Genomic DNA, 18,853 nt, shown 5'->3' with positions numbered 1-18,853 from the left:
TTGCGACCCTAGTAGCCCGGCGAAGTATCTTGCTAATGTGGAAGGAGGCGAAGCCCCCCAGCCTGGAGGCCTGGATAAATGATATGGCTGGGTTCATAAAGTTGGAGAGGATTAAGTTCGCCTTGAGAGGGTCTGCGCAGGGGTTTTACAGGCGGTGGCAACCGTTCCTAGACTATCTCGCGGAGCGTTAGAGGAAGGTCAGTCAGCAGCAGCAGCAGTAACCTTGGGGGACGGGGAGAGGGGGGACTGCCTGGGAGGGTGGATGAGCAAGACATAACATGACGGGTTGGGGAAACTGGTACGTACGGGTGAGGGCCAGTGTACAAAGCTGTGTAAATGTATCATTTTGCCATGTATATATCTTGCTCTGCGCCATTTCTCATTTTTCTTTTTGTTACGGGGTGGGGGGGGGGCGTTATTGTTTGTAAGGGATAAAAATTGTGTTAAAAAACTTTAATAAATATATATATATATTTTTAAACTGGCATCCAGGCTGAATATTTGCCATCCACCACCACTCTCTGACTTCTATCGGTTAGCCAGTTCGTTATCCAACTGGCCAAATTTCTCACTATCCCATGTCTCCTTACTTTCTGCATAAGCCTACCATGGGGAACCTTATCAAATGTCTTACTAAAATCCATGTACACTACATCCACTGCTTTACCTTCATACACATGCTTGGTCACCTCCTCAAAGAATTCAATAAGACTTGTAAGGCAAGACCTACCCCTCACAAATCCGTGCTGACTATTCCTAATCAAGCAGTGTCTTTCCAGATGCTCAGAAATCCTATCCTTCAGTCCCCTTTCCATTACTTTGCTGACCACCGAAGTAAGACTAACTGGCCTGTAATTCCCAGGGTTATCCCTATTCCTTTTTTTGAACAGGGGCACATTCGCCACTCTCCAATCCCCTGGTACCACCCCTGTTGACAGTGAGGACGAAAAGATCATTGCCAACGGCTCTGCAATTTCATCTCTTGCTTCCCATAGAATCCTTGGATATATCCCGTCAGGCCCGGGGAATTTGTCTATCCTCAAGTTTTTCAAAATGCCCAACACATCTTCCTTCCTAACAAGTATTTCCTCGAGCTTACCAGTCTGTTTCGCACTGTCCTCTCCAACAATATGGCCCCTCTCATTTGTAAATACAGAAGAAAAGTACTCGTTCAAGACCTCTCCTATCTCTTCAGACTCAATACACAATCTCCCGCTACTGTCCTTGATCGGACCTACCCTCGCTCTAGTCATTCTCATATTTCTCACATATGTGTAAAAGGCCTTGGGGTTTTCCTTGATCCTACCAGCCAAAGATTGTTCATGCCCTCTCTTAGCTCTTCTAATCCATTTCTTCAGTTCCCTCCTGGCTATCTTGTATCCCTCCAACGCCCTGTCTGAACCTTGTTTCCTCCGCCTTACACAAGTATCCTTCTTCCTCTTAACAAGACATTCAACTTCTCTTGTCAACCATGGTTCCCCCACTCAACCATCTTGTCCCTGCCTGACAGGGACATACATATCAAGGACACGTAGTACCTGTTCCTTGAACAAGTTCCACATTTCACTGGTGTCCTTCCCTGACAGCCTATGTTCCCAACTTATGCACTTCAATTCTTGTCTGACAACATCGTATTTCCCCTTCCCCCAATTGTAAACCTTGCCCTGTTGCACGCACCTATCCCTCTCCATTACTAAAGTGAAAGTCACAGAATTGTGGTCACTATCTCCAAAATGCTCCCCCACTAACAAATCTATCACTTGCCCTGGTTCATTACCAAGTACCAAATCCAATATTGCCTCCCCTCTGGTCGGACAATCTACATACTGTGTTAGAAAAGCTTACTGGACACACTGCACAAACCCCACCCCATCCAAACTATTTGATCTAAAGAGTTTCCATTCAATGTTTGGGAAGTTAAAGTCACCCATGACTACTACCCTGTGACTTCTGCACCTTTCCAAAATCTGTTTCCCAATATGTTCCTCCACATCTCTGCTACTATTGGGGGGCCTATAGAAAACTCCTAACAAGGTGACTGCTCCTTTCCTATTTTTGACTTCAACCCATGCTACCTCAGTAGGCAGATACTCCTCGAACTGCCTTTCTGCAGCTGTTGCACTATCTCTAATTAATAATGCCACCCGCCCCCCCACCTCTTTTACCACCCTCCCTAATCTTATTGAAACATCTATAACCAGGGACCTCCAACAACCATTTCTGCCCCTCTTCTATCCAAGTTTCCATGATGGCCACCACATCGTAGTCCAAGTACCGATCCATGCCTTAAGTTCACCCACCTTATTCCTGATGCTTCTTGCGTTGAAGTATACACACTTCAACCCATCTCTGTGCCTGCAAGTATTCTCCTTTGTCAGTGTTCCCTTCCCCACTGCCTCACTACACGCTTTGGCATCCTGAATATCGGCTAGCTTAGTTGCTGGACTACAAATCCGGTTCCCATTCCCCTGCCAAATTAGTTTAAACCCTCCCAAAGAGTACTAGAAAACCTCCCTCCCAGGATATTGATGCCCCTCTGGTTCAGATGCAACCCGTCCTGCTTGTACAGGTCCCACCTTCCCCAGAATGCGCTCCAATTATCCAAATACCTGAAGCCCTCCCTCCTACACCATTCCTGCAGCCACGTGTTCAGCTGCACTCCCTCCCTATTCCTAGCCTCGCTATCACGTGGCACCGGAAACAAACCAGAGATGACAACTCTGTCTGTCCTGGCTTTTAACTTCCAGCCTAACTCCCTAAACTCGTTTATTACCTCCACACCCCTTTTCCTACCTACGTTGTTGGTACCAATGTGCACCACGACGTCTGGCTGCTCCCCCTCCCCCTTAAGGATCCTGAAGATACGATCCGAGACTTCCCTGGCCCTGGCACCCGGGAGGCAACATACCTTCCGGGAGTCTCGCTCGCAACCACAGAATCTCCTATCTATTCCCCTAACCATTGAATCTCCTACTGCTATTGCTTTTCTATTCTCCCCCCTTCCCTTCTGAGCCCCAGAGCCAGACTCAGTGCCAGAGACCTGGCCGCGAGAGCCTTCCCCCGGTAGGTCATCCCCCCCAACAGCATCCAAAACGGTATACTTGTTTTGAAGGGGAACGGCCACGAGGGATCCCTGCACTGTTTTCTTTCCCCTGACTGTTACCCAGCTACTCTTGTCCTGTACCTTGGGTGTGGTTACCTCCCTGTAACTCTTCTCTATCACCCCCTCTGCCTGCCGGATGATCCGGAGTTCATCCAGCTTCAGCTCCAGTTCCCTAACCCGGTCTTTGAGGAGCTGGAGTTGGGTGCACTTCCCGCAGGTATCCCTCACCACCCACATCCTACAGGAGGAGCATGCAACTGGCCTAGCCTCCATCCCCTCTTACCTTACAGAATATAGCTGCCCTGTGGACCAACTGGATCTCCACCCTCCGACTCTGCTCCCAGTCAGCTGCACTCTCTGTAAACTCCTGGCTCTCTTCTCACTCTTTGCGGAAATGTAGGAAACAAAATGAAAGGAGCACCTTACTCCCTCCTCACTTAACTCCCTCAGTCACCAAACTCTCACTATAGCACTCAAATGCACCAAATTCAGCACTCCCTCAGTCACCAAACTCTCACTATAGCACTCAAATGCACCACATTCAGCACTCCCTCAGTCACCAAACTCTCACTATAGCACTCAAATGTACCAAATTCAGCATTCCCTCAGTCACCAAACTCTCACTATAGCACTCAAATGCACCACATTCAGCACTCCCTCAGTCACCAAACTCTCACTATAGCACTCAAATGCACCACATTCAGCACTCCCTCAGTCACCAAACTCTCACTATAGCACTCAAATGCACCAAATTCAGCACTCCGTCAGTCACCAAACTCTCACTATAGCACTCAAATGCACCTCATTCAGCATTCCCTCAGTCACCAAACTCTCACTATCGCACTCAAAAGCACCAAATTCAGCACTCAGTGCAAACAAAGTCTGCACTGTAGGGGATCACTTTTGTACTGTGAATCTAGCCTCTGAAAACTGGCCTAATCCAATTAACTAATTAACAAGCTCCAGCTGCAAGTACCTACAAGTTGTAGCTGATTGAAAATTCACCTTCTTCTAAACCAAACAGCAAGTTTTAAGTTAATTAACTAAATAAAAGAAAGACTATACTTTAGATAAAAATGAAGCCTTGTACTCCCTCAGTCACCAAACTCTCACTATAGCACTCAAATGCACCAAATTCAGCACTCAGGAGGAAGGGTTTCAGATTTCTGGACCATTGTGATCACTTCCGGGGCAGGTGCGACCTGTACAAGAAGGACAGGTTGCATCTAAACTCGAGGGGCACCAATATCCTGGCTGGGAGGTTTGCTAGTGTCACTCGGAAGGATTTAAACTAATATGGCAGGGGGGTGGGAACCAGAGCGTTAGCTTAGAAGGTGCCATTACTGAAGGAAATAGAGAACAAAAATAAGAGAACACATCACTCTCAGGCAGAGCAAAAAAGGTGACAAGTATGAGAAGGGAGGTGGTCAATGTAGGATTGAGGGTGTTGTACCTTAATGCGCGCAGTATACGGAACAATGTAAATGAGCTTGTTGCGCACATTGAAATTGGCAGGTACGATGTTGTGGGCAACACAGAGACGTGGCTGCAAGGGGATCAGGGTTGGGATCTAAATATACAAGGATATGTGTCCTATCGAAAGAACAAGCAGATGGGCAAAGGGGGTGGGGTTGCGTTGTTCGCAAGGAATGATATTAACTCAATAGCAAGGAGCGATATAGAATCAGAAGGCATAGAATCTCTGCGAGTAGAGTTGAGGAATCGCAAAGGTAAGAAGACCCTGATGGGATTTGTGTGCAGGCCCCCTAGCAGTAGTCAGGATGTGGGGCAGAAAATAAATCAGGAGATAGAGAAAGCATGTTAAAAAAAGGCAATATCACAATAATCATGGGCGACTTCAATATGCAGGTGGACTGGTAAAATCAGGTTGGCAGTGGATCCCAAGAAAAGGAATTTGTGGAATATTTAAGAGATGGTTTTTTGGAGCAGCTTGTGACAGATTCTGGATTTGGTGGTGTGTAATGAGGCAGACTTGATTAGGGAGCTTAAGGTGAAGGAACACTTAGGAAGCAGTGACCACAATATGATAGAATTTACCCTGCAGTTTGAGAGGGAGAAACTGGAAACAGATGTAACGGTATTACAATTAAATAAGGGTAACTACAAAGACATGAGGAACGAGCTGGCCAGAGTTGATTGGAAAAGGAGACTAGCAGCGAAGACAGTGGAACAACAATGGCAGGAATTTCTGGGGGTTATTCAGGACGCACAGCAGAAATTCATCCCAAGGAGGAGGAAACATGCTAAGGGCAGGACAACGCATCCATGGTTGACGAGGGAAGTCAAGGACAGCATAAAAGAAAAAGCATACAAAGTGGCAAGGATTAGTGGGATACCAGAGGCTTGGGAATCATTTAAAAGTGAGCAGAGGACAACTAAAAAAGCAATAAGGGGAGAGAAGATGAAGTATGAGTGCAAGTTAGCTAGTAATATAAAAGGAGTTAGGAAGAGTTTCTTTCAATATATAAAAGGTAAGAGAGAGGTAAAAATAGACAATGGACCACTGGAAAATGTGGCTGGAGAAGTAATAATAGGAAACAAAGAAATGGCAGACGAACTGAATAGTTACTTTGCATCAATCTTCACGATGGAAGACACCAGTGGGATGCCAGAGCTCCAGGAGAATCAGGGCGCAGAGGTGAGTGGCCATCACTAAGGAGAAGGTTCTGGGGAAACTGAACGGTCTGAATGTGGATAAGTCACCTGGACCAGATGGACTACACACCAGGGTCCTAAAAGAGATAGCTGAGGAAATTGTGGAGGCATTGGTGGTGATCTTTCAGGAATCACTGGAAGCAGGAAGGGTCCCAGAGGACTGGAAAGTGGCTAATGTAACACCACTGTTTAAGAAGGGGGGTGGAGGCAAAAGACAGGAAATTATAGGCCGGCTAGCCTGACTTCGGTCATTGGTAAGATTTTGGAGTCTGTTATTAACGATGAGATCGCAAAGTACTTGGAAGTGCATTGTAAAATAGGACTGAGTCAGCACGGCTTTGTCAAAGGGAGGTCATGTCTGACAAATCTGTTAGAGTTCTTTGATAAGGTAACAAGAAAGTTGGACAAAGGAGAACCAGTGGACGTGATGTATTTAGATTTCCAGAAGGCCTTTGACAAGGTGCCACAATGAAAATTGTTAAATAAGTTAAGAGCCCATGGTGTTGAGGGCAAGATCCTAGCATGAATAGAGGATTGGCTGACTGGCAGAAGGCAGAGAGTGGGGATAAAGATATTTTTCAGGATGGCAGCCGGTGACTAGTGGTGTGCCTCAGGGATCTATGCAGGGAACACAACTTTTCACAATATACATTAATGCCCATGAAGAAGGAACTGAAGGCACTGTTGCTAAGTTTGCCGATGGTACAAAGAGTTGTAGAGGGACAGGTAGTATTGAGGAAGCAAGGGGGCTGCAGAAGGATTTCGACAAGCTAGGAGAGTGGGCAATGAAGTGGCAAATGAAATACAATGTGGAAAAGTGCGGGGTTATGCACTTTGGAAGGAGGAATTTAGGCAGAGACTATTTTTTAAATGTGGAAGTGCTTAGGAAATCAGAAGCACAAATGGACTTGGGAGTCCTTGTTCACAATTCTCTTAAGGTTGACGTGCAGGTTCAGTCGGCAGTTAAGAAGGCAAATGCAATGTTAGTATTCATGTCATAGGGCTAGAATACAAGACCAGGGATGGACTTCTGAGGCTGTATAAGGCTCTGGTCAGACCCCATTTGGAGTATTGTGAGCAGTTTTGGGCCCCGTATCTAAGGAAGGATGTGTTGGCCTTGGAAACGGTCCAGAGGAGATTCACAAGAATGATCCCTGGAATGAAGAACTTGTCGTATGAGGAACAGTTGAGGACTCTGGGTCTGTACTCGTTGGAGTTTAGAAGGATGAGGGGAGATCTTATTAAAACTTACAGGATACTGCGAGGCCTGGATAGAGTGGATGTGGAGAGGATATTCCACTTGTAGGAAAAACTAGAACCAGAGGACACCATCTCAGACTAAAGGGACGATCTTTTAAAACAAGATGAGGAGGAACTTCTTCAGCCAGAGGGTGGTAAATCTGTGGAACTCTGCCGCAGAAAGCTGTGGAGGCCAAATCACTGAGTGTCTTTAAGACCAAGATAGATAGGTTCTTGATCAATAAGGGGATCAGGGGGTATGGGGAGAAGGCAGGAGAATGGCGATGAGAAAATATCAGCCATGATTGAATGGCGGAGCAGACTCGATGGGCCGAGTGGCCTAATTCTTCTCCTATGTCTTATGGTCTAAGTGCTTTTTGCTCCTTTCAGTAGAGTTACGGTGTTTGTTTGTTTTTATATTTGTTGCCCTCTCTTTGGATTCCTAAGCAATAATGTACAGTATTGATCAAGCATTATTTGTAATTGGTGGTAAATTATCCAAGGTCTGAGTTAGACTCCAGCACAGACACAGGATCTCCTTACTCTTCTGGGTACTGACTGGGTAAGTCTCTTCCTTACAGGTCTTTAAGACCTGCATGCAAATTTAATCCAGACAGAAAGGGCGAATTACTCATCTTTTTGTTGATGGGTTAATTAATTCAATGAATTAGACACTTTCACCCTGGTTTGTGCACTATTCATTCCATTTGGAGACTTGTGTTTAAATCTGGACCTAACGAGGTGAATTAGTTCTAAGTGAGATGTGCAGACAACCGTGGCTGACTTTCTATTGAACATGAAATTATAGCATAGAACAGGATTTATTGACAAATATATTGAGAGTATAAATAATTATACATTTTGGATTTTTTTTTTTAGAATATCCAATTAATTTTTTCCAATTAAGGGCCAATTTAGCGTGACGAAACCCACACAAACACTGGGAGAATGTGCAAATTCCACACGGACAGTGACCCAGAGCCGGGATCGAACCTGGGACCTCGGCGCCGTGAGGCAGCAATGCTAACCACTTGCACCACCGTGCTGCCCTTTTTTGGATAAAATTAGCAGAGCTGTACATATTGCACTGCAGGACAGGAGTGTTGGCACTATACTCTTCTATCACAATCTCCAACTCTCACCTATCTAACCGAGTGAAGCAATATGGTAGGATTTCCCATTCCAGCAGTTTTCCTGTGCTGCCTTGCTGGCTTTAGTATTGGATGAAATCAACAGAACAATAATATATTTATTAAAATTATTTTGCCTTATCATTTTTAGGAACAGCTCTATAAGTACAGTTGTATTGATGACGTGCGATTTGAAAAGTTCTTAACAAGAGTCTGGTGCTTACTCAGGCGATACCAGGTAAGTTGTAAAACCCTTTTCTGCAAGTTATTAGTGGGTGCGATTGAACAGGCCGAGATTGTTAACCCTCTCTCGAGATTTGTAACGTTCGAGACACCTCCCGAGATCTCGCAAAACATTGCTATCTGAATCTTGCCCTCACTGGGCAGGATCCAGATTTGCATATTTAAGTGAGCAGCTAGCCTCACTTAAACATGTCTGCGTGGATTCTCCCAAAGCCCAGGATCAAACACTCGTGTCTGGGAGACCTCGCCTTTTAGAACTGGTCCACACAAACGTGGTTCAGGCATAACGGTTCCTGGGGAGTTTCCCAGGCCATCGGAGTCCCCCGGTTGATCCTGCTCTGGGCATGGTAGTATCCTGGGGAGTCCGGAGGGGTCCAGAGATTGGGGTGGCATTTAAAAATGAAGGAAGGTAAATGAAGGGTAGTACCCTGACACCTCTGCCACCCAGGTACTTTGGCACTGCCACCTGGACATCCTGGCAGTGCCTCTTTGTCCAAACCATCTTTGTCAATCTCCACCTATCGCTGACCCTCTATCCCCCCCCCCCCGGCAACAGTATAAATCTCATCCTATTTCCAGTTCTCTCGATCTTTGACATTGAGTCATCCGTACTTGAAATGTTAGCTCCATTCTCTCCACAGATGCTGTCAGACCTGCTGAGAACATCCACCATTTTCTATTTTTGTTTCAGATTCCAGCATCCGTAGTAATAATGCTTTTATCTGATATTTAGTTGTTTGTATTGCGGAGTATTTTTTAAAGCAGAATTGCAGGAGCACCTGTATTATTCTGAGTAAGTTGGTCACTTTGTCTAACTAAGCAACAGTAAGTTTCAAAGCTGTGATTGACAAAATCTTATCGTCAGTAAATGATGCAGGTTATGCTAACAATTGATAGTGGAAAGATTTTTACAGTGCTGTATTTGTTTGATTTCAGTCAATGTTTGGTGTTGGCATACACGAAGGCACTGGCTTGCAGGGGGCTCTACCAGTAGCTGTGTTTGAAGCCCTGAACAAACAATTTGGCGTAACATTTGAGTGTTTTGCTTCACCACTGAACTGTTATTTCAGACAGTACTGCTCTGCATTCCCTGACACTGATGGCTACTTTGGATCCAGGGGGTAAGTCCAACTCAATCACTTATTTCTAATATATTGAAATGATTGTGGATGTCTCACAGTGTGTATGGTCAGCCTGTTAAATCTTTTGTCAAAAGCCAGGAGGGGTCTTTGGTTATTTTCTGGGTCTTTTTTGTAATTTTCTAACTGTTAAAGTTTCTTATCTTCACTGTGATCATTTGCACTTAATATTTCAGGATTTTTGTGTCTTTTTTTCTCTCTTGGGACTTATTAGCTTTTGTCTCAAATATCTGTCTTGATTTTCCCTTTCTCCATTTTCCTATTTCCCTTTTTCATGTTTCTTAATCTCATGCATTTTGTTTTTAATTTACGCCTGTCACTGTGGGCCTAATCTGTCTGACAGGAACGGAACATATTTGGGTCAGACTCTTGTTTTACTCCTGGCCCCATTTTATTATTTGTTAGCTCCACTGGATGTAAAATTGGACAGGGTGTATAATGTGAATGTGTCTCATATGTATCCCATGTTTCCTCTTTTGTGCCTTACTTTCTTGTTGCTCGCTCTTGTGTTTTTTATGTGACTTTTACTGCTATTGCTTTCTCCTCATCACTTTCATATCTCTTTTTCTTGTCTCTCATTCCCATGTGTCTCTTTCTCTCATGTCTGGTTGTTCCCCTCTGCCACCCCTGTGTTGCTCATTCTCTCACTCCCAGATAACTGCCTCATTTGTATCTCTCTCCCTGTCTCTCACTCTCAGATATTCCATGATAAGAAGCCTTACAACACCAGGTTAAAGTCCAACAGGTTTGTTTCAAACACTAGCTTTCGGAGCACTGCTTCTTCCTCACCTGAGGAAGAAGCAGTGCTCCGAAAGCTAGTCTTTGAAACAAACTTGTTGAACTTTAACCTGGTGATGTAAGACTTCTTACTGTGCTCACCCCAGTCCAACACCGGCACATCATGACATTCCATGATGTTTAGCATTCCCTTCCCTGATTTGTGCTTTATTTAAAATTTTTCTTCTTTTATTGTTTCTATAAAATTTATATTTTTTGGTGATTGTTTGCCGAGGTGAAGAACATCTGAAGGATTAGAATACTTAAGTGGTTGCTTTTGACAAGTGCAGATGCGTTGGGTCAAAGGGCCTTTTCTGTGCTGTAGACCGCTATGACTCAGTATTGCACACTTCGAGCACTTCTGTGCCAACAGCAAGTGTCCCAGAGGAGTGTAGCGCAAGTTAGATGTAAAGTTCTCTGAACCATCTGATTAAGCACCCTTGGTTAGGTCCACTATTGTCCCCTGTATTCTATCTCCAGAAAATTGCCGAGCTGATTGTAGTACAAAAACAGGGAATCCAAAACAGCATCAGTGGAGAACAAAATAAAGTTAATGTTTAATAAATAATTCCTCAACCGAATGGAATGTTATTTGAGCTGATTGGTTCACCTATAATATCTTCCTGATGTGTAGAAAGTGCCGATGTCCTGCAACTGACCTCAAACAGATCTGTGGTTTTGTCAGCTCTTTGATACCTAGCCACTTTCACCTGCATAAATTGCATGTGGTACAACTTGCTGGGAATGGCTGTCTGATAGGGGGGAGCAAGTTTTCATACTTCTGCAAATGGCACTTGAGTTAATTATCAGAAGATATCCTGAGGTTTATTTTACCAAATTTTTGTGGGAATTCCCTTGCTTTATCGAACTATCTTGCCACTCACCTGTTAATCTAACCTCTCTCACACTTTCTTCTTTACATAATCTTAATTCTTTCTTTCTGACTTGCACAAAAATAAATTTAATCAAATTGTCACAACAAATCCATGTGTATAAAGTTGCAAACTCTCTTATCCAGGAAATCCATATTGATACCCAGTATACCAATGTAAGATTCTCAACAATGTGGGCAGCACGGTAGCATTGTGGATAGCACAATTGCTTCACAGCTCCAGGGTCCCGGGTTCGATTCCCGGCTTGGGTCACTGTCTGTGCGGAGTCTGCACATTCTCCCGTGTGCGCGTGGGTTTCCTCCGGGTGCTCCGGTTTCCTCCCACAGTCCAAAGATATAGAACATAGAACGATACAGCGCAGTACAGGCCCTTCGGCCCACGATGTTGCACCGAAACAAAAGCCATCTAACCTACGCTATGCCATTATCATCCATATGTTTATCCAATAAACTTTTAAATGCCCTCAATGTTGGCGAGTTCACTACTGTAGCAGGTAGGGCATTCCACGGCCTCACTACTCTTTGCGTAAAGAACCTACCTCTGACCTCTGTCCTATATCTATTACCCCTCAGTTTAAAGCTATGTCCCCTCGTGCCAGCCATTTCCATCCGCGGGAGAAGGCTCTCACTGTCCACCCTATGTAACCCCCTGATCATTTTGTATGCCTCTATTAAGTCTCCTCTTAACCTTCTTCTCTCCAACGAAAACAACCTCAAGTCCATCAGCCTTTCCTCATAAGATTTTCCCTCCATACCAGGCAACATCCTGGTAAATCTCCTCTGCACTCGCTCCAAAGCCTCCACGTCCTTCCTATAATGCGGTGACCAGAACTGTACGCAATACTCCAAATGCGGCCGTACCAGAGTTCTGTACAGCTGCAACATGACCTCCTGACTCCGGAACTCAATCCCTCTACCAATAAAGGCCAACACTCCATAGGCCTTCTTCACAACCCTATCAACCTGGGTGGCAACTTTCAGGGATCTATGTACATGGACACCTAGATCCCTCTGCTCATCCACACTTCCAAGAACTTTACCATTAGCCAAATATTCCGCATTCCTGTTATTCCTTCCAAAGTGAATCACCTCACACTTCTCTACATTAAACTCCATTTGCCACCTCTCAGCCCAGCTCTGCAGCTTATCTATATCCCTCTGTAACCTGCTACATCCTTCCACACTATCGACAACACCACCGACTTTAGTATCGTCTGCAAATTTACTCACCCACCCTTCTGCGCCTTCCTCTACGTCATTGATAAAAATGACAAACAGCAACGGCCCCAGAACAGATCCTTGTGGTACTCCACTTGTAACTGAACTCCATTCTGAACATTTCCCATCAACCACCACCCTCTGTCTTCTTTCAGCTAGCCAATTTCTGATCCACATCTCTAAATCACCCTCAATCCCCAGCCTCCGTATTTTCTGCAATAGCCTACCGTAGGGAACCTTATCAAACGCTTTGCTGAAATCCATATACACCACATCAACTGCTCTACCCTCGTCTACCTGTTCAGTCACCTTCTCAAAGAACTCGATAAGGTTTGTGAGGCATGACCTACCCTTCACAAAGCCATGCTGACTATCCCTGATCATATTATTCCTATCTAGATGATTATAAATCTTGTCTCTTATAATCCCCTCCAAGACTTTACCCACTACAGACGTGAGGCTCACCGGTCTATAGTTGCCGGGGTTGTCTCTGCTCCCCTTTTTGAACAAAGGGACCACATTTGCTATCCTCCAGTCCTCTGGCATTATTCCTGTAGCCAATGATGACATAAAAATCAAAGCCAAAGGTCCAGCAATCTCTTCCCTGGCCTCCCAGAGAATCCTAGGATAAATCCCATCAGGCCCCGGGGACTTATCTATTTTCAGCCTGTCCAGAATTGCCAACACCTCTTCCCTACGTACCTCAATGCCATCTATTCTATTAGCCTGGGGCTCTGCATTCTCCTCCACAACATTATCTTTTTCCTGAGTGAAAACTGACGAAAAATATTCATTTAGTATCTCGCCTATCTCTTCAGACTCCACACACAACTTCCCATCCCTGTCCTTGACTGGTCCTACTCTTTCCCTAGTCATTCGCTTATTCCTGACATACCTATAGAAAGCTTTTGGGTTTTCCTTGATCCTTCCTGCCAAATACTTCTCATGTCCCCTCCTTGCTCGTCTTAGCTCTCTCTTTAGATCCTTCCTCGCTACCTTGTAACTATCCATCACCCCAACTGAAACTTCACACCTCATCTTCACATAGGCCTCCTTCTTCCTCTTAACAAGAGATTCCACTTCTTTGGTAAACCACGGTTCCCTCGCTCGACGCCTTCCTCCCTGCCTGACCAGTACATACTTATCAAGAACATGCAGTAGCTGATCCTTGAACAAGCTCCACTTATCCAGTGTGCCCAACACTTGCAGCCTACTTCTCCACCTTATCCCCCCCAAGTCACGTCTAATGGCATCATAATTGCCCTTCCCCCAGCTATAACTCTTGCCCTGCGGTGTATAATTATCCCTTTCCACCATTAACGTAAACGTCACCGAATTGTGGTCACTGTCCCCAAAGTGCTCTCCTACCTCCAAATCCAACACCTGGCCTGGTTCATTACCCAAAACCAAATCCAACGTGGCCTCACCTCTTGTTGGCCTGTCAACATATTGTGTCAGGAAACCCTCCTGCACACACTGTACAAAAAACGACCCATCTAATGTACTCGATGTGCAGGTTAGGTGGATTGGCCATGCTAAATTGCCCTTAGTGTCCAAAATTGCCCTTCGTGTTGGGTGGGGTTACTGGATTATGGGGATAGGGTGGAGGTGTGGACCTTGGGTAGGGTGCTCCTTCCAAGAGCCGGTGCAGACTCGATGGGCCAAATGGCCCCCTTCTGCACTGTAAATTCGATGGTAAGACTCCAAAATTGATGCCTAAACAGTGATACTATAATGTTTAGGATAACTTACTTGCTTTTCTATGGGCAGCGTGGTAGCACAATGCTTAGCACTGTCCACAGCGCCAGGGTCCCAGGTTTGATTCCCGGCTTGGGTCACTGTCTGTGTGGAATCTGCACATTCTCCCTTTGTCCTGCAGGTGCTCTGGTTTCACCCACAGGTCCCGAAAGACGTGCTTGTTAGGTAATTTGAATATTCTGAATTCTCCTTCAGTGTACCCGGACAGACGCCAGAATGTGGCGACTAGGGAATTTTCACAGTAACTTCATTGCAATGTTAATGTAAGCCAACTTGTGACAATAATGAAGATTATTATATGTAGTTCAGCTCAGTGGGCTAGACAGCTGGTTTGTGATGCAGAACAAGGCCAGCAGTGCGGGTCCAATTCCCGCACCAGCTGAGAATTCTGAATTCTCCCTCTGTGTACCTGAACAGGCGCCGGAATGTGACAACTAGGGGCTTTTCACAGTAACTTCATTGCAGTGTTAATGTAAGCCTACTTGTGACAATAACGATTATTTATTTATTTTATAAAGCCTAGGATCACATTTTAAACTTTATCAACTTGTCCTACACCATTCAACAATTTCTTTTTTTAAAAAATATATTTATTAAAGTTTTTTAACACAATTTTTCTCCCTTACAAACAATAACCCCCCCCCCCCCTCGTAACAAAAAAAACCGAGAAATCGCGCAGAGCAAGATATATACATGGCAAAATGATATATTGACACAGCTTTGTACACTGGCCCTCACCCATACATGCCAGTTTCCCCAACCCTTCATGTTATCTCTTGCTCATCCACCCTCACCCCCCCCCACCTTCCCAGGACGCCCCCTCCAACCCCCCCCCCCAAGGTTGCTGCTGCTGCTGACCGACCTTCCTGTGCCCCCTAGTAATTTGGGTCAATTACTAGGGGGCATAGGTTTAAGGTGAGAGGGGCAAGGTTTAGAGTAGATGTACGAGGCAAGTTTTTTACGCAGAGGGTAGTGGGTGCCTGGAACTCACTACCGGAGGAGGTAGTGGAAGCAGGGACGATAGGGACATTTAAGGGACATCTTGACAAATATATGACTAGGATGGGAATAGAAGGATACGGACCCAGGAAGTGTAGACGATTGTAGTTTAGTCGGGCAGTATGGTCGGCACGGGCTTGGAGGGCCGAAGGGTCTGTTCCTGTGCTGTACATTTCTTTGTTCTTTGTTTGTTCTTTGTTCCTCTAACGCTCCGCGAGATAGTCTAGGAACGGTTGCCACCGCCTGTAGAACCCCTGCGCAGACCCTCTCAAGGTGAACTTAATCCTCTCCAACTTTATGAACCCAGCCATATCATTTATCCAGGCCTCCAGGCTGGGGGGCTTCGCCTCCTTCCACATTAGCAAGATCCTTCGCCGGGCTACTAGGGACGCAAAGGCCAGAATGCCGGCCTCTTTCGCCTCCTGCACTCCCGGTTCGTCCACGACTCCAAATATTGCTAGCCCCCAGCTTGGCTTGACCCGGACTTTCACCACCTGAGATATTGCTCCCGCCACTCCTCTCCAGAACCCCTCCAGTGCCGGGCATGACCAAAACATATGGACATGGTTCGCCGGGCTCCCTGAGCACCTTCCACATCTGTCCTCTACCCCAAAGAACCAACTCAACCTTGTCCCCGTCAAGTGTGCTCTGTGGACCACCTTAAATTGTATCAGGCTGAGCCTGGCACACGAGGAGGAGGAATTAACCCTACCTAGGGCATCAGCCCACAGACCTTCCTCGCTCTCCTCCCCCAGCTCCTCATCCCATTTACCCTTCAACTCTTCTACCAGCGCTTCCCCCTCTTCTTTCAACTCCTGGTATATTTCCGACACCTTGCCCTCCCCGAGCCATACACCCGAGATCACCCTATCTTGAACTTCTTGTGCCGGGAGCAACGGGAATTCCCTCACCTGTCGCCTCACAAAAGCCCTCACCTGCATATATCTAAAGGCATTTCCCAGGGGTAACTCGAACTTCTCCTCCAGTGCCCCTAGGCTCGCAAACGTCCCGTCGATGAACAGGTCCCCCATTCTTCCAATCCCCGCCCGATGCCAGCTCTGGAACCCCCCGTCCATCTTCCCCGGGACAAACCAGTGGTTACCCCTGATCGGGGACCACACCGATGCTCCCATTGCACTCCGGTGCCGTCTCCACTGGCCCCAGATCCTTAGCGTTGCCGCCGCCACCGGGCTCATGGTATACTTTGTCGGCGAGAGCGGCAGCGGTGCCGTCACCATGCTCGTTCCTTTACAGGACGCCATCTCCATCCTCTTCCATGCCGCCCCCTCTCCCTCCATAACCCACTTGCGGATCATCGCCACATTTGCTGTCCAGTAGTAGCTCCCCAGGTTTGGCAGCGCCAACCCTCCTCGGTCCCTACTGCGTTCCAGGAACCCTCTCCTTACTCTCGGGGTCTTATTCGCCCACACAAACCCCATAATACTCCTGCCTACTCTCTTAAAAAAGGCCTTAGTGATCACGATGGGAAGGCACTGAAACAGAAACAGAAACCTCGGAAGGACCAGCATTTTGACCGACTGCACTCTACCCGCCAGCGAGAGCGGTAACATGTCCCATCTTTGGAAATCCTCCTCCATTTGCTCCACCAACCTCGTCAGATTCAGTTTATGTAGGGTCCCCCGACTCCTGGCTATCTGGATCCCCAGATACCGAAAGCTCCCCTCCGCCCTCCTCAGCGGTAGGTCCCCTATCCCTCTTTCTTGGTCCCCCGCCTGTAATACAAAGAGCTCACTCTTCCCTACATTGAGCTTATAGCCCGAAAACTCCCCAAACTCCCTTAGAGTCTGCATGACCTCCACCATCCCCTCCATTGGATCCGCCACGTACAGCAACAGGTCATCCGCATATAGCGACACCCGATGCTCTTCTCCCCCTCGGACCACCCCCCTCCATTTATTAGACTCCCTCAATGACATGGCCAATGGTTCGATCGCCAATGCGAACAACAGGGGGGACAGGGGGCACCCCTGCCTCGTCCCTCGGTATAGTCGAAAGTACTCCGACCTCCGCCGGTTCGTCACTACACTTGCCATCGGGGCTCTGTAAAGGAGCTTAACCCAATTGATAAACCCTACCCCGAACCCAAACCTACGCAGCACCTCCCAGAGGTACTCCCACTCTACTCGGTCAAAGGCCTTCTCCGCATCCATAGCTGCCACTATCTCCGCCTCTCCCTCCTCCGATGGCATCATTATCACGTTTAAGAGCTGCCGCACATTGGTGTTTAGTTGCCTGCCCTTTACAAATCCCGTCTGGTCCTCGTGGATTACCCCCGGGACACAGTCCTCGATCCTCGTGGCCAGCACTTTTGCCAGCAACTTTGCATCCACATTGAGGAGCGAGATCGGCCTGTACGATCCACATTGCAGTGGGTCCTCATCCCGCTTTCGGATCAAAGAAATTTTCCCTTCCGACATTGTCCCCTCCTCTCTTGCCTCATCGAATCAGGCCAGGACCTACTCAGTTAATGGTATGGCGTTGGGGAGAGTTATAGAACAAAGAGATCAAGGAGTACAGGTTCATAGCTCCTTGAAGGTGGAGACGCAGGTGGACAGGGTGGTGAAGAAGGCATTCGGCATGCTTGGTTTCATTGGTCAGAACATTGAATACAGGAGTTGGGACGTCTTGTTGAAGTTGTACAAGACATTGGTACGGCCACACTTGGAATACTATGTGCAGTTCTGGTCACCCTATTATAGAAAGGATATTATTAAACTAGAAAGAGTGCAGAAAAGATTTACTAGGATGTTGCCGGGACTTGATGGTTTGAGTTATAAGGAGAGGCTGGATAGACTGGGACTTTTTTCCCTGGAGCGTAGGAGGCTTGGGGGTGAACTTATAGAGGTCTATAAAATAATGAGGGGCATAGATAAGGTAGATAGTCAACATCTTTTCCCAAAGGTAGGGGAGTCTAAAACTAGAGGGCATAGGATTAAGGTGAGAGGGGAGAGATTCAGAAGGGCCCAGAGGGGCAATTTCTTCACTCAGAGGGTAGTGAGTGTCTGGAATGGGCTGCCAGAGGTAGTAGTAGAGGCGGGTACAATTGTGTCTTTTAAAAAGCATTTAGATAGTTACATGGGTAAGATGGGTATAGAGGGTTATGGGCCAAGTGCGGGCAACTGGGACTAGCTTAATGGTAATAACTGGGCGGCATGGACTGGTTGGGCCGAAGGGCCTGTTTCCATGCTGTAAACTTCTATGATTCTATTAAAGGTCCTCACCAGTAGTGGGGCCAACAGGTCTGCGTACTTCCTGTAGAACTCCACCGGGAATCCGTCCGGTCCCGGGGCCTTCCCCGCCTGCATGCTCCCCAAACCCTTGCTCAGCTCCTCCAACCCAGTTGGTGTCCCCAAACCAGCCAGCTCTTGCTCCTCCACCCTTGGGAATCTCAGCTGATCTAGGAATCGTCTCATCCCCTCTTCCCCCGCTGGGGGCTGGGATCTGTACAGCTCTTCATAAAAGGCCTTGAATACCTCGTTTATTTACGTTGCACTCCGAACCGTGGCTCCCCTTCCACCTTTGACTCCCCCTATTTCCCTCGCTGCCATCCTCTTACGGAGCTGGTGTGCCAGCATCCGACTAGCCTTTTCCCCATACTCGTAGGTCGCCCCCTGCGCTTTCCTCCACTGTGCCTCCGCCTTCCCTGTGGTCAACAGGT

General features: G+C 46.8%; 1 protein-coding gene across 4 annotated transcripts in view; it reads left to right on the top strand.

Annotated features, from left to right (window-relative positions):
• The window catches only part of pcif1 (phosphorylated CTD interacting factor 1), a 295,713-nt gene that overhangs the window by 202,671 nt on the left and 74,189 nt on the right, over positions 1-18,853 (top strand). For all 4 annotated transcript variants that reach the window (XR_011948739.1, XM_072514490.1, XM_072514491.1 and 1 more), the window contains exons 12-13: positions 8,300-8,386; positions 9,328-9,512. Coding sequence is in view for 3 of the 4 variants with exons in the window: in XM_072514490.1 (XP_072370591.1) it covers positions 8,300-8,386; positions 9,328-9,512 (272 nt within the window). In the remaining variant the exon portion in view is untranslated. The remainder of the gene's footprint in view (positions 1-8,299; positions 8,387-9,327; positions 9,513-18,853) is intronic.

This window comes from Scyliorhinus torazame, chromosome 8 (genome assembly GCF_047496885.1).
Source record: "Scyliorhinus torazame isolate Kashiwa2021f chromosome 8, sScyTor2.1, whole genome shotgun sequence".
NCBI lineage: Eukaryota > Metazoa > Chordata > Chondrichthyes > Carcharhiniformes > Scyliorhinidae > Scyliorhinus > Scyliorhinus torazame.
The sequence above is the reverse complement of the archived record's forward strand: the minus strand, read 5'-3'. Positions and strand labels throughout refer to the sequence as shown.